Below are 16,751 nucleotides of genomic sequence, written 5' to 3' on the forward strand. Positions count from 1 at the left end.
GGGGACTGTTCTGAACTCCAAGCTAAATTTCAAAGCCAATACTGTTCTGCATTGATGATTCATTGTTGATTTTGTTCCATCGGTCCTTACTTGAATCTATTCTAACTTTTACCCTGATCTGCTGGTTTGGCAACCTGAATCTGAGAGGCAAGAACAAACTGGGCAGCCTCATGAAAATATGTCAGAAGGTTGTTGGTGCTGATCTTCCAGCCCTCTCCTCCATCCATTGTACACGTGTTTTACGTAAAGCAAAATCCATCTGCGACGATCCTTCACACCCCTTGTTTTATCATTTCCAGTTACTTCCATCAGAACGCAACAAAACTAACTCCAAAACCAACAGATTTAAGTTCTCATTCATACCTGTAGCCATATTGTTACTTAATACTTGATTTTCTATGTAAATATGTATGCGTGTTGTTGTTATCGTGGTTTTTTTTCTGTCTGTCTGTACACCAACACCGCTGCTATAAAACAACTTTCCCCCCCTTGGGGATAAGAGACTCTCTCTCTCTCTTTACTGCAGTTTGAACATAAGAACTCGTACAACACTGATTCTCACCCCTTGAAGTCTTGAAGGCCGTTGGCCACTTGATTTTTTCCCAACCGGCTTCCAGTGACCCAGCTGGCAATCAATTTGATCAAGCACTGATCTGATGACCTCTTTCATCTGAAACAGCAATCAAGCCCAGCTGACACACCGGTCTTACAGGACAAGAGCTGAAAAGTGTACCATACAGAAAGAGCCCTGTGGCAGAATAAAGCACACAGTCATTGATACACTGAAAGTCTTCTCCCTGTCTGCTCGATGTCCAACAGTTTGTGAGCCATGACTACAAAGAAATAAGTGGAGGAGCACACCTTCTTACCCAGACTGGGATGGTTCACATCTGTGGAAATGTTTTGCCTTAAAAATATTGTACCATATATATACCAACATCTCATAAATTGACTTCAAACTTATTGATGTTCTGGATGTTTGAAAAAACAAGGCATAATAAAACACAATACGTTCTCTAGTACTGACATACCATATATTTAGGGAATACTTGTGATGTAGCTGAAAATGTATCTATTTAAGATATAGATTTACATGGATTTTAAAGTCATGACAACTGAGGCCATTTAGTTTTTTTTTCTTTACCATATGGAGAGTACGATGAAGGGTAAAGTACCAGTGGTGAATGAGATCTTTTTCCTTTTATAAGCCTGCTACTTCATGTTCCAATTGAAAGAAACTACAGGAAGACCCAAGTTCATTGTGAATTAGGTATCATTGAGGGAATTTGACCGAATTAATTCATTATTATTAATAAATATTTGTATGTATGATTTACCTATTCATTTATTCAATTAACCTTTATGGGCTGGAGTACTCCCATATAATAGTATTTACAATTATCTTTAAAAAACTGTAAATCTTCACTGCTTTGCAAAGGTCTTAGATATCTTAGACACGATCAGAAGATACTCTACATCAGGAGAACATAAGCAATTGCTAATTTTTTCATGTTTTCCACTGTTATAACCTTGCCCATTATTAAGGCAGTTTGGGCAGGAAGGAAACAGGCTTTAGCAGTCTTTAACTCACATTGATCAGAATCTTTAAAAAAGTCGATCAGAGCAACTCCGGATAAATTATACATGAGCAGCCAATATGAAATGTTGTCCTACTGTAGCTCATCCATCAAATTTACCATTCAAATCTAATTGACTCATTAGCAGGTGACCTTTGTCATTAACCTTATTTGTTGTTCTGCATGTATCTTTAAAACTAAAGCTTTAGTAAAAGCCCTTTTAACTAAAAACAAATAGGCAATAGAATAGTAGGATATGACCGTAGAATTGTGTTTCTGCATAAAGAAGAAAAACTGGAGTTCTGCTCAGCAGTGTGTATGTACTGTGCATATTTATTTAAAGTGCCTGGGTTGACAAAATCAAACCAAGGAACAACAGGCCAAAAACTGCCTCATATCCATCTAAAGCAATGGGGGAAAATAGAGGGTCCTAATTAGACGATCATCTAAATGAAAGCAAGGAGACAGCAGAAAGTCACCATGGATTTCAAAGAGGCAGAATTTGCCTTCTTAACCAGTTAGATCTCTTTGAGTAAGTAACTGCAGCGGTGGATAGCTAAGACACACAGCACACGTAGAGCCGCTCAAAAGACAAACCCTCTGGCTGAGACTGGAAATCCAAAGTCATGCATTCATGTGGAAAAAGATCTAGTTAAGGTGGGCAGTATGGAGTAGTGATGAGGTCTCTGGGTTTGGAGTTGGAAGGTTATGAGTTTAAAAATCCTGTTTAGGATGCTGCTTTACCAAGGCAGTGTACTCATATTGCTCCCCCAAAATACCAAAACCTGTAAATGGGTACAACTGGAAATTGCTTTGACTAAATGTGCAAGGCAAATACATTAATAGAAAAGCATTATTTTATGGGTCTAATTTTAGGATTTGTGCTCATCATATTTTTTCAGTAAGCGTGGATCTGGTGCAATCTAGAGACTTGACATAAGAGCAGACAATATAAATCTAGGTAGGGTTGCAAATTCCATAACATCCATCCATTTTCTAACTGCTTTATTTCAAATAAAGGTCATGGGGGAGCCAGAACCCATCTTGGCATAAGAGAATACAACCCTGGATAGTTTGTACCTGAGATGACTGCACTGACAAAGTCTCTGGGGACCTCTTCAAGATCAAGATCAGAGTGCGATGCAAGGGGAAATTAAGTTTAGGACCATTCATGGTAGAACAGTGGAGACGATTCTATGCAGTGAAGATTATTGGGGTCTGGAAGCGACTCCCTGCGTTTAAAAAAACGCATTTAAGGAACTAAAGGTGACAACTAAACTGGTCTTTGTAACATTTCTATGTTCTTGTATTTTAATCCCTCGAGAGACATCTGGTTGAGATTTTTTGCATCAATAAAATACTGTTGAACGGGCGCAATGTATTTGAATGCAATATAACATTTCACATCTTGTGTCGTATATAAAGCTTCCAAGACACTGGACTGAATTCAGTTCAAAGCGCCTGATAACTCTGCGGGTGGATGAGTAATCTTTCTCAGTCACAGTAGCTTTCAATGCAGCGCTATTTGAAATTCAGGGCTGATTTCGTACTTGCTGTCTTGATTACAATCGAGAGGCGGGTCTAGTAGTTCTGAAGTCTCCACCCTCCGCCCTGGCCTCCTTCTTTTTACAGACTACAGACTTTGGAGCAGAGGCGAGGTTGCAGCGCTTTTAACAGCGGTGAAAATGTTTCAGATGGGGTCAAAAATACTTCTTCTTCTTCTCTTGGCATTCCCATGCTCCCTTATCGGCTCAGTAGGTAAGAAAATATTTTTTTTTTGTATTTTAACGAACCCGAGTTCGGAAATAATCTGCGCCAGCTGTTACACCTAACTGGTGTAGTTGTGGCATCTTCAGCATGTATAGACGTGGCACAGTTGACCGGAGTTGTCAGTTTTAGAGCGTCTCCGCTTTCTGTTTGCAGCACTTTGCAGTTTTCTCACTGTTGGATAAATCAGCCTGGAGCCCGTGTGTTGTTATAGTAGTGAATTCGGAATAAGTTACCTCGATAACGTGAATAAATAAACTGTATATGTTGCCTTTTCTCAAACATGTGCGCTCTTTCACAGCTGGTGGAACTTTTACTACATGGAGAAATTGAGCATGGAATAATGCCTATTGTGTTTCAAGCTTAGATGCGCTTCAATCCCTCGCACAGTTTCCACTTTAATTTATTTTTTAGGGGGAATTCACAAAAGGAATCCGTTTTCTCCACTAAAACTTTCATTTGAGTTTGCGTCCCAGTTCAACAAAGTTCCCGAGGCGGTTTTTCTTTTTCCGGACAACTAGAAATGAAATGTTGTTAAAAACAAAGTATCATTCTCGAAAGTTTTCTTCCAAGTAAGCATGTAAACTTAAATTGTTAGGGAGATTATAAACAAGGTACATTCACTTAAGATAAAAGTGAATAATATAAAACAGGAAGTGCTGAAATATGAATGTGGTATCCACGTCGTACTGTATTTCATGTATTTGGATTTCCTAAATTAGATAACTTTCAGATGTACTACTTTGCTCGGCTGTTTTCATTCACTAGCTTTGGTGACGTGTCCTAAGAGAATGAAAGACTGGCTCCTCTGAGCTAACGCGGTTACTTTAGCTGCTACGAAATGTTACTGCTGCAAATCCACCAATTACACTGCACTTCACTGAATATAACAAGGAGTTCAGCTCGCGTACTAGACGCTGCGCGAAACCGGTTTATTGGTGTTTTATGGTGAATATACGTTTTGGGGTTGATCCTTATTCATTGACGCTCAACATCGAACCCCTGCGAACGAGCAGAAATGTTTTATTTCCATCCTGTAATGTGTGCAGACGTTAAGATTGGGATTTCTGATCGTGTGGCAGACAATTTTAGCATCATTAAAACTGAATTGAATTCTGCATTCTGACCTGAGTTCCGTCTGAATTCATCTGTTTGTGTTATGAAACTTAAAGCAGTATTGGCGAACTACTCAGTGCCAATGATACAGATACATTTTCTTTCTTCCCTTGCTAATTGTAAAAAAAAAAATATAATTCCAATAAATGTATCTGGCATCTCCAACAGAACTGGGGTGTTCTGGGGGTGTAATGTGGATGGGCTCCAGATTTTTCCAAACAATGGGTTTCCGATCTTTGAAGGAGCTGAAAGTTATAGAACGTTTTAATCAGAAAAAAAGTGAGTTAAGTGACGTAAGTAACACCTGAGATCCACTGAGCACCTGAAAGCAATGAGGTCATGAGGACCAGGTTAGGTTAGCTCTTGTATGGCTGTCTCACGCGGTAGAAGTAACGCACTGTGCAGGGGAGAATTTACATTTGGAGTTATCGAAAGCATAACAGATCCCACAGCCTAAGATGAGACACTTGCATTTGTATCACTGTCTACAGTATCACACTGGCTATTGCCTATTACACTTGATCTGAGCCATTAGAAGTAATTGCTTGTCAAGTGCTTCCTTGTAAGTGCGTTTTTATTTTTGTGTCTGTGTGTGTGCCCTGCGTTGGACTGGTGTCCTACCCTGGATGTACCCCGCCTTGCACCCATTGGCATCCAGCTCCCCCACGACCCTGTACTGAAAGAAGGGGATAAAAAGCAGATGGAGTTGCCAAGTGTTAACTCCATTTTAAAAGACAGACTCATCGTACTCTAGAGTTGCCTCCTGCTGCCTCAACTTAAGCCTACTGGGGAGGGAATTCTGGGAAGCCTGCAGGATTGGCAAAGGTTGTTAGTGCTGATAATGGCTGATTCTGTTCCTCCTGTTTTCCCCTCTCTTGCACAGGACGGGTGTCAGCTGAAAGTGAGCCTCCGGGAGACGGAACTGCAGACTCTGTGGTAGATGAGGAGGAAGAGGAAGACGATGAAGAAGCCCTGGTAGAAGAGACTCACATCTCTGACGTAGGTGACAACCGGGTTCTTGGGCTGCCATGTAGCACCTGGTGAGCCATCATCCTGTCCAGTAGGACACTGTTACTAATATAAGGGATGGACAACAGCTGGAGACAGCTTGTTGGACCCCCAGTGAACAAGCACATGACATCTTTAGCCAATGATCAGTCTTGAAAACCTGTCATTTAGCTCTCTGGTTGAATTAGATCAGCAATTTGTTTTCCTATACAGATGCTAATTTAAAGATCCATGTCTTAGAATTAAGATCCTAAAACCATTATTGGCTCCTAAAGGAACATGGCACAAGTATGAACTGGCCAACTATGTTTCTATGCCTGTCTCTAATAAGCTGCACATCATGTTCTAGTTCTCATTGAAGTTAACTGCTATATTGTGGGGTTTTCTGGTTGGTTTGATAGACTGTGTTGTGGTAGAAGTTTCCAAAGACTTCCCAAGAAGTGAGAGATGTCTTTCATTTGAGCACTGTTGAGGCATCACTTTGCCTTTAAAATTATATTCAGTATTGTTTCTGATTTTTATTAATTTTAAAATATTTTATACTATACGTTAGACTATAAATCTCTTTAAAATGCACTTAGCACACTGCATTTCCACTAGATCACAGTTTAGCAAAGCCTATTCATAAAAGGCTATAAAGTGTTCCTATCATCAATATTAATTAAAATAATTTAAAATATTGTAATTCTGATCATTGTAAGCTATATTTCCATTTTGTTAAATGTTGTGTCTAGTCTAGAAACTGTTGCGGTAACATCGCTTTAAAAAAAATGCCCAAAATGAGAAACACTAGGAATCTGTCCTGGTATATTCTTATTTTGACTTTAAGGTGTTTCCTGCTCTCTTGAGGCAAATATTCCCAATAAAATTGTGCACCTATGATGCTGCAGGTACTGTATCTTGAATTGAAGACATACACTATTGTATATTTGGAAAGCTGAGATTTTATTATTGCTTTGTAATTTATGTCCTTCTGCACTGGAAACCATTGCTAGAAATGGGAATGATAATTGGTCAAAGGAATGAACCTCTGAAGGCTCTGATGTGCTGGTCACCGCAGTAGAAGAGGATCTGGATGTTTGTGCAGTACTGTAGGGAGGGTAGGGGGATTTCTGCCTGGTCTCTGTTGTGGCAAGCAGATCTTTACCCTTAGTGATTCCTTGCCCATACCCAGCATCAGCATGAAGGCTCAGTGTTTTTGTGTTCTGCATGTCAGCTCAGCTCCTGTGGCAGTGAGAATCCAGCCATGGTGTTTTTGACTTGATGCAAGGTGCAGGCCCTGCTGTTTTACTAGAATCCCGTGAGCTTGCCATGTGTGCTGTCGGTGAGAGCTGGGTCATGTCTGCTCTTACACCTCAGCTGTGCTGTTTGTGTTTGTGCTGCTCCGCCTGAAGCCTGAAAAGCAGATGGCCTGGCAGCGTGGGTTTCCGAAAGCACGCCTTGCTTGATCGCTCTGGCGCTGGTTGGGAGTTGTGGAGGTGATCTGAGTTACTCGCATGGCGGTTCAAAATCTGGCCTCGATAAGAAGCTGCTTTCAAAGTTAAAATAAAGCAAATGCATTCTCTCGTCCTCAAAACATTTTTCAGTCCCCCCCTCCCCCAGCCCCCCCAAAGGGGATCCGCATTCCCAATTTCTCAGACCAGTTATTAAATCTCAGTAACAAAATAGATTTTTAACTTTGTGAAGTATTGTAAGCCACCATGCTGTTGCAAATCCCTGGTCTCGCCACACACGAGTGCGAGAGTTTCCACGAATCGAAACGTGATGCAGCCCTTCCTGCTCACTAGTCACTGTGAAAACAAATGATGTACGGGTTGTGCAGCAGACATTTCACTACAGAAAGTTTCCAATGTGATCTGGATGCAGAAATAACAAATATGTAGTATTTGTCAACAAAACCGTCTCGAATTTGGGAGCAACATTTCTATTGGATTTAAAGAGAGATATTCACAAGCCTGCTTCTTTACAGTGTAATAATTTTTGTTGCCTCGTTTTGAATTGCGGACAATGACGACAAATGGCGCTGCGCATACATGGACATTTTATCTTACTTTGTGGTGAAAATTGGAAGTTTTACAAGTTACCGTGTAACACCGAAATATAGAAATAGCATTACAGTTCCCCTTTACGTTTTTTCTTGTACCCCATTTCTTGTTGTATTTTGATCTGCAAATTTTTCAGTTTTAGAAGTGTGTTCAAAAAGACCTGGCCTGCTTGGAAGCTGTCGGTCACTGATGCTGCGAATCTGTAATTTACTCTGAGTGCCTGACTCTGTCTAGGACTCGGGAGATGAGCAGGACGATCCTGTGGAAGCTGCTGTGACCTCTCACCCCGATGTGGATACCACCATTATCTTTGTGAGTGGGGAAGGTAGGTGCCACTTCACTTGGTTGCTCTATGCTGCCCAGCGTCTGCGGTCTGCAATGTTTTCAAGTATGACATGAAGTCCACACGCACAGGAAGTCACACTGCACGTTCATTGCTCTTCAGATGTAAAGATCCAGTAGATGCTGTACAGACAATTTGGACAAATTAAAAAATGAACTGTTGCGCAGAGTGTTTTATGTCTTGTAAGTGGGTGGTAAAATGTGCAAAAAGTAGCAGCATTGGATTACTTTTATAACTGTTGTGGTTGTCCTGGGGCAAAATGACAGCTTTGCATCCAGAGGAACAGCTCAAATTGGGCAAACTAGAATGTGACAAAGTTAGTTAGACAAAGTTAGAGTTCGATAATAATTTGTTTCCCCAACAAGTAAGATGGTTGTATCATGTCATTGCTTCATAACTGTAATAATAGCTGGAAAAGCAGCTGTAATAAATGTATTTCCCGAAGAGCCTCCTTGCTTGCTCCTTTGTGCTTCTTAGCGACTCCATTTCCACTGCGATAGACTTTTTCTATATTCAAATAAAATCTAGTTTAATTAACTTCAAAGACGCGGCGCAATCCAGTGCTTTAGTGCTCTGAGACATCTTTAGAAAACTTTACATCTTTCCAGCACTGGCTCCAATTGTTTGTGAGATGGAGATGATATAGAGCTTTCAGAAATGTAATTGTAATACTTGTCTTGTCTGTAATTGTAATACAAATTGTAATTTGTCTGATGATAGTTTACCCCTGTGTCTCGTTAATGGCCTCTTCAGTACAGCTCCGTTTTTTTTAAAGCTGCGGAAACAGTATGCTAAATGGCTGTTTATTTTGGTAAGCTTGGGTGTTCTTAATTTGATGTCTGAATCCTGATGGCGTTCCAGAGTTCCCAGCCAATGAAATTGTGAAGTTCTTGGTGGGCTTCACCAATAAGGGCAGTCAAGACTTCACTGTCCAGTCACTGGAGGCTTCCTTCCGGTATCCCCAGGACTACCAGTTCTACATTCAGAATGTGAGTCTGTCGCGTTGGCACTTTGCATCCCTCCTTGTGTTTCTGCCCTTCAGGCTGCCTCACATTCACTCTGCTTCGGTTGATACTCTGCTGCAGTTTCTGCTTAGAATATTTACAGCCCCAGCCAATACTTGCGAGAACACCATACACCTTGAACATTTCGAAGTTCAAAGACAGAGAATTGTCGAAGTGTCATGATATTACTTCAGCTCCAGCTGCTTCAGAAACTACAGGAAACAGCTGCCTGCTGTTTGCCAGCGGCATTTTTTCCCCCACATACTACACAGGATTCTAACAAATCAAGGAGACAATCCTTAATACTACAAACTGAAAGTCCATTTTCACCACATCTGATGCAAGCAATATGTTCATGTTGCAAGTAGGAATGAAAGAAAAAGACATTGCAGATGCCAGACACTAGCTGTTCCTGAACACCTTATTCCATTTGCGTATTTCCTGGGAAAGCAGCCCGAGTTTGTTTCAGATCCTGTAATTGGAAGCAGGTGTTCATTTCGAGAGAGCCCCTGAAATGTTCTGTGTTGCAGTTCACAGTTCTGCCCCTGAACACGCTGGTCCAGCCCCAGAGACAGGCGTCCTTTGAGTACTCCTTTATCCCCGCGCTGCCCATGGCTGGACGCCCCTTCGGACTGGTCATCCTGCTCAACTACCAGGACAGTGAGGTGAGGGAGTGAGGCCCACTTCATGCTTCTGCAGTTCACTGTGGTGATGGTCGCTCCTGATTGCAAAAGGGGCCGCAGTCCTGCCAATTTAATGAGCAAATGTAATATCCTCAAAGCCTGCCGGCCTGGATCCTGTGGGAATCGGTGCCAGATAAGTCAATATTCAATTCAATGGTGTAATTAAGATGCAGAGATGGAATAAATATCAAAAGAGCCATTGGCATTCCAGCATCACTGCACAGGCATTCACTGAGCCCTCGCAAATGACACTTAAGCACAGCTGCTACAAAGCAGATCTGACCTGCAGAGGAGAGGCAAGGAGACGAAAGACAGGTTTGCTGTAGGAAATTTCTGTAACTGTTTGATAGGTGTGATGATAAATGTTGCCTTCCAGATATACAAAATCGAGCACAAGCTAATGAAATTTTCAATATTGCAGAAAGTACCAGTTCCCAGATTTCACCTAAGGACACAAGCGAAATTTAATCGTGCCCAAAGTTTGTGTTTCTGTTAATATAAGTACGCCCAAAGGTTCGCACAAACTGTGATACTGTACATAATGAAATTCGTCTAAGGCGTTTTTTCCTGAGCTACCATTGCATAGTTTGAAGACTTTAATATTTTTAGAAGAAAGGACTTGGGGCCTTATAGTTAATAAGAGGAAGGAAATTGCACACCCAAATGATGGATCTCAGTCCAAAATGTTGTTTTTCACTTTTGCTTGCATCTCATGGTCCCCTCAGAGCAAACATTAAATACATCATTTTAAATGTTTTGGACAAAGATCACAGTTTGTGGCGTTGGGTTGTTTAAAGGGTGTAGTTGGGGTGTCTTAGGACACAGTCGGTCATTGTTGAGCTTGTGAGTGACGTGAATGGCGTCTTCTCTCTGGCCCAGGGCAATGTCTTCCAGAGTGCCATATTCAACCAGACAGTCACCATCACCGAGCTGGAGGAAGGTCTGGATGGAGAAACGTAAGCTCTTTCCCCAGCTGCAACAGCTTTGTCCTCAGCTTTCCTGGTTGTTGATTTCTTTTAATTTTTTATTTTAAGAGAACTGATGAAACTTTTTAAATACAGATGACATTGCACAACAATTCTTTTATAATACCAATTTACCAATATACATCACACATGAAACTTTAGCCTGTTCTTATCTGTTCCTTAAATATTTTACAATTATTTTACTTCTAACAAAACTATATACAGTACAGTATATACAGTTATTCTGTATCTCAACCAAATCAGACTGTAACAGCATAATGTATTTAACCCATCTAGACAAATATTTGACAAATTTGTTCGTCTGTAATTTAAGTAAAAATTATAATTTTTCCATTATGTAAACTTCATTTATTATTTCAATCCACCCGTTCATTGTTGGTTAATCTGGGAGAATCCACCTTCTTGTTGTAGTCTTTTTACAAACAGATATGTATCAGTAATACTTTAGTGAAAATCCAGCTTGCCAAAATTAGAACCTCAAATGTAAAAGGTTTAATTCCTTTCTAATATTCTCTAGGTCCCCATGTTAATCGGTCCAGAAAAGCCTTATTTCAGGGCATTCCCAGAACATACTGGTCTTGCATATCGAATGGCATACTAGAAATAAACCCTTAGGAATGTAGGAAGGATGTCTTTCCTGCACCATCTTGTCTCCTAAAAGAAAGATATGGTTTGGTTCACGAGATCCCAGTACAGGGTTGGTGTGGGGTATATATGCCAACAGTTTGTGGCACTCTGGGACACGCAGGTTTTGCGTCATGGCAGTTGGCATGATTAAATCTTTACAGAAGGAGATTTATCCGGAGGGCTACACTGACAACTGTAAATGGAAAGTCCTCCAAATGTCCTCGTGTTCTGTGACTAGAATAAAAATAAACAAAATCTTTAAAAAGCTGCAAATTTCAGATCTAAAAGGCTTCCAGACAGATCCAAAACCAGGGGTTTGAGAGTTCAGGCCCTTTGTGTTTTGATGGTTTTGTAATGCTTAGACCAGAACTCGCACATTCAAATGCTATGTGTATGAAGCCTTATCAATTCTGCAGCCTTGTGACTGAAGAATAGTACAGTACATCTTCCTGTGTTCTCTCTACAGGGTGTTCATGTATGTGTTCCTGTCTGGACTTGTGGCGCTCATCTTGTTTGGGCTTTACCAGGTGCTGGAGTCCAGGACGGTATGTATTCTGGTGTTTAGATTTGATGGAAAGCAGGAGCTTGAGAGTGCTCCAGAGTGCTGCACCAATGAAGGCAGCAAATGTCATTTCACTTAACTGTATCAATCAAAGTGGCCTAGTGGTCCACGTTGCTACCCTGCGGGGGCCCTAGGTTCAACTTCAGAACTGGGGTGCTGTCTGTGTGGAGTTTGTTTCCACCCCCCATGTGTATGTGGGTTTCCTCCAGGTGCTCCGGTTTCCTTCCACGCGTCTAAAAACATACTGGTAGGTTAATTGGCTTCTGGAAACATTGGCCCTGGTGTGTATGCATTTGATCTGTATGTATCTGTCTGTGCCCTGCGATGGACAACCTAACCTTGTGACCATTGCTTGTCGGGATAGGCTCCAACCCTGAAATGGACAAAGAAAATGGATGGATGGTATCAATCAAAGGTTAGGACCAAGATTTTGTATTCCTCAGTATCGTATTTGTCCACATTTCAGACAGGAGTATGGCGATATTAATCAAGCTGCATCTCAGAATGGTGAAAATGGCCATTAGTAGCTTGACCCTGTGCCTGTGTTTTGCAGAGGAAGAGAGTCCCGGGGAAGGTGGAGACAGGCACAGGCGGTCTGAACGACGTGGACATCAGCTGGATTCCCCAGGAGACCCTCAACGTCATGAGTGAGTACCTGGGCCGAACTCGAGCTCTTCAGACGGCAGGGGCGGTGTTCTCTAATGTCTCTGTATCGGAGTGGACAAGCGTGAAGCAGTCTACAGGAGAAGGGTGATTCAGAAAACAGCAAGCTTCACAAGAAAGGAAATGCCAGAGACCATTTCATTTAAAGTCCGGTAGCTAAACGATACACCCCACGATATTCCATTGCCTGGAAGTATTTTTAAAATGATCGAGGAATAGTTTGTGTATTGCTGTTTTTTATGCATCAGCTGTCAGGTTTTGTCATCCATTCAGTCTAGTGAACAGTATAAAGTTTGGCTTATGAGTAGGACCATTAATTAAAGCTGAAACTGTGAATATGGGAAGAATTCCCTCCTCTTTCGTCATAAATCCCACAGGGTTTATGAATCAAAGGATTTCTTGGGGCTGTTTTTCAGCTTTAACTATGAAGCAGCTCACTATAAATCTAACGCTTGGAAAACAAAGTCTGGGTCAATAGAATAATTTTCCTGCAATCTTAGAAGGGAAGCTGCAACGCTATGTTTATATTTCTGGGTTAGAAAGAATCAGCATTGATGAGTGCATTTCAAACCACAATGGAAGTTTAATGTACACAGTAACTTGTAAAACCTCCAATTTACATCATAACATTTACAAAGCTTCCAGGTATGGGCAGCGCCATATTCTGCCATTCAGAATAAAGCAACAAAACCTCCAGTGAGGTAAAGCAGCCTTATTCCATTGTAAGGAAGCAGGCTTGTGAATGCATGTCTTTTAATCCAATATTAATATTGCTCTCAACTTCAAGATGGTTTTGCTGACAAATATTTTTTACTTGTTAACTCCATGTTTATTTGTAATTTTGAAAAAAAAAATTATATGCCATCAATTCATTTATTTTGTTACTGAGATTTCATTGCCACTCTGAGAAACGGGCCTGCAGTTCCCCTTAAATGCTGAGCACCAACATCTTTAATTTACTTCAAGAGAGCACGAGTAAGGATGACGGCACTCTGTAGTCCTCAACATGAGCTACAAGTAGCAGCAATTTCAGTGGCTCTCTGTGTTGCCTTCTCTGTTATGCAAGGTTTATGAATTGTCTTCAGTGGGAATATGAAGGCTTGTTATGTGTTAACCTTATAGTGATTACCCATTGTGACAGGGGTGGTCTGCAGTCGGCGGGTGTAGGACTGTGTAATGGGGCTGCTTGGATTGCTGTTACATGTCATCCAGATGGGGGCAGCTCTTCAGTGCTGGATGAAGTGGGTCCCCTCCTATTCGAAAAGCATATTGGGATCCTGCAAGGAACTTTAAATCAAGACATAAGCTTTGGCCAGTGTACAACTTTGATTCATTTAGCAGAGAAACACGTATTTCTGGTCCTGAAAGCCTGCAGAGTTTGTGGCTTCCATTATAAAGCATCTCTAAATTACTTTGGTGAAGAAACAGCCTGCTTAAATAGTTCTGCTGGGACTGGTTTACTGGATCAGTGTGGTGTAATATAGCAGAAAAATAAAGTCAAGAGGGTTTTCCTGGGCTTTGGCACTGTCAGCGCTCTTGTTAGTGGAAAGTAAAGTGCTGGATATTGAACAATATGCATTTGCTAAGAGTCTCAAACTGCCTTGAACTCTTTTCCCCACAGACAAGGCCTCCCCAAAAGCTTCTCCCCGAAAGCGGACCAAGAGAGCAGCCGGAACGGATCAGTAAACACCCCCCACCCCCCCGCCATTGTGCGTATACACTCTCCCATCCCTCTGCCCCGTTGTGTGGAGAGACCGGGGGAACTGCCATTCAACCCACCCCAAAAAATGACCTGACCAGCCCACCCTGCCCCCACTGCCAGAGAACTTTGTAATCTGTCCCCAACTCACGAATCCTTCTCCCACGCCAAGGCCTCCTGACGAAAGCGCCTGTTGTGCTGGTCAGATGGAGATCAGTACGTGCGTGGCTCATGCACACAGTAATATGGGAAAGGTGGCAGGTGCATTTCTGTGTAAGTATACCAGCAAGGCTTACTGAGAGGGGAGTCTGTTCAGATTTCATCACCTGTATGTCCAGAGGATAGACCTTGCTTTTTCCTGGAGTGCGTTTTTTTAATACTCTCTACACTGGTATTGCTTTTGAATATTTGTTTTCCGTTTGGATCGACAAAACTTCAATTTGCTAAAGCAGCCAGGTCAATGGTATCCCAAAGGTGCATTTTTAAAAAGCTTTGCTTTGGCGTGGTTTTGAATAATAGAAACGCAGAAAGTAGTTTTCAAAATTCCTGTTTTTTTTTCCCTCTCCTGAGGTTATGGGCCTGTTTCTGCCTTTTTGAATTACGATGCCCATTTCATTTTTGCTCAAGAGATATTAACAAAAATTGAATGGCTGATCTTTCTGTGTGATTAGATACCATTATAAATATCCTGCTCTGGTCATGGGCAGAAGTCTTCCATGTGTTCTAGACCACAGTGGGTACAATGACCGTGAACCGTGACCCTGAAGGCAGCTATTCATTCTTGCACGGAGTCAAAAACACTTTATAATCTCGACACACAGGAATCAGGTTATTTCTTCGTTCCACTCTTGCTGTTTATCAGCTTTACATGGTTAATGCACATGACTGACTTTTTTTCCTGTTTAAGCAAGTGTTTGACAGTCCACTCAGTATGTGTTAGCCTGCTTTTTTGGCAGAGTTTTTCTTTCAATCAAATGTAAACTTAGACTGACATTTGCGCAGGTCCAACTCTTTGTATTTCCGGCTTCTGTCTGCTCTGTTCTCCACAGGACTGTGTTAAGCCATTCTGCTTAAGCCATTTTCTTCAACACTATTAATACAAGTGGTATGGTTCTTTTTTTAAGTTGTTGAGACTCTTTTAATTCTCTAAAATGAGTAAAGAGGTATTTTGATTGGCAGTCGTGGCATTGTAAAATGAGGCTTTTATTCCCAGTCTGTTATGTGGCAGTGTATCAGTTCAGGGAAATGATTGGAAAGCAGTCCACGCTGCAGGGACCATAAAACTAGTTCTGTTCTGAATAGAAAGGTCACGTTGAGAAAATAAGTTTGCCTCAGCTCAGATTAAAACTCTCTCGAATTCACGGAGATGAGTGACAATCTTAGTGCAATTCCACTAAGCACACATTCTTCTTCACCAAGATACATACCCCACTGTTTTGAAACTGCCATTTTGTTTTGTGAATGTGCCAGATGATGTAACTTTCAGCTGAGCAGCTGGAGAATATAGTACATCAAACTCTTTAACGGTTTGTGATCAGTTATTCTTATCCACAAATATTAATCTGGTGCAGTCCAGTGATCTGACACTAAGTTCTCAATCAAATGAGAAATGTGGTGTTCCTCCGACAGTGTTAAGGTTGTTTGGTCAAGTGGCATGTGGTGTGTTCAGTCTTTCAATAAAGAAAGAGTCAATGTATCTTTGTCTTATTAATCCTGTCCTTTGGTTTCACTTGCAGTTATTCTTTAAAAAGTACAGGTTTCACACACACCCTAATATCCTCTATAGCTGAAATCACAGCCAGTTGAAGAGCTGAGCTAGAGACTAGAAATGTTCCTGTACCACCAGTCCACAGGGTGGCACCATATATTCCTTTTCGCAGCCCTGTCTAACATTATTGCGTTTTTAATCTTTATATTATAGGCAATAGTGTCTGTTCCGCTGAATCAGTACGATACGCTTGCGACGTGAGATGTTCCAGAAATTAGGCTCAGTAACAGCACTGATATTTACAGTAGGCACCTGGTTATTCACGGGTAAAATGTGATTTTAATACATGTTAATTTTAGAGACCGAAATTTGGCCCGTTACTGGAATATTAAGCGCTTCAGTTGCGCGAACCACCAAGTGGTTGCCTTCATTAAATCTGACCTGTTAAATCTAGGGTTACGTGGATCTGCGTTTTCTGAAGACGCAGATTAAATAAACCTAATTAAAACTCACCATGCAAAGGTATAACTTCTTAGTCAGTTATACTCTAACAACCAAATTCAGGAGTCCTCGCATCCTCTCTTAAAGCTCAAAAGGGTGTTGGTGGGAAACTAGCCCTGCGGTAAGGGGACAAGGGAGTTGGGTTAAATGGATCGCAGTCTTCTGGTTTTCTGCGCTGTGCACGGATAGACAACCATGTGAAAGCGGACTCCCGTGCTCTGCAGAACGGATTCTTCAACTTGAAGCCCGAGAAGTGCCCGCAGTTCAGGAGTAACACTATATCCAGACTATTTATCTCGGCTCCTTCGAGAGGGCAGTAAAGACTCGATGGCTCTACTGAGATTACGAATGTGACCAGTCTGTAATTGGTCACGGTCCTGTTGGAAAATTAATGTTGGTAAAAAAAAACTTATTTTAGCAACAAACCCATTATTCGAACAAGCTCCGCTTCACACCTCTGCG

The 16,751-nt window shown here is 41.4% G+C and overlaps 1 protein-coding gene across 2 annotated transcripts; it reads left to right on the forward strand.

The window, feature by feature from the left end:
* Positions 1 to 3,193: 3,193 nt before the first annotated feature.
* LOC102696345 (translocon-associated protein subunit alpha-like) lies at positions 3,194 to 15,776 on the forward strand. Of its 2 annotated transcripts, XM_015364946.2 has the most exons (10): positions 3,194 to 3,335; positions 5,344 to 5,459; positions 7,748 to 7,838; positions 8,718 to 8,845; positions 9,391 to 9,525; positions 10,423 to 10,499; positions 11,623 to 11,701; positions 12,083 to 12,133; positions 12,272 to 12,365; positions 14,003 to 15,776. In XM_015364946.2, exons 1-10 carry the CDS (start codon positions 3,263 to 3,265, stop codon positions 14,065 to 14,067), a joined length of 909 nt encoding a protein of 302 aa, XP_015220432.2. In that variant the 5' UTR covers positions 3,194 to 3,262; the 3' UTR covers positions 14,068 to 15,776. The 2 variants fall into 2 exon arrangements, with proteins under 2 accessions (XP_015220432.2, XP_015220433.2); XM_015364947.2 differs by lacking the exon at positions 12,083 to 12,133.
* Positions 15,777 to 16,751: the final 975 nt, after the last annotated feature.

Source organism: Lepisosteus oculatus, chromosome 16 (genome assembly GCF_040954835.1).
Source record: "Lepisosteus oculatus isolate fLepOcu1 chromosome 16, fLepOcu1.hap2, whole genome shotgun sequence".
Taxonomy (NCBI): domain Eukaryota; kingdom Metazoa; phylum Chordata; class Actinopteri; order Semionotiformes; family Lepisosteidae; genus Lepisosteus; species Lepisosteus oculatus.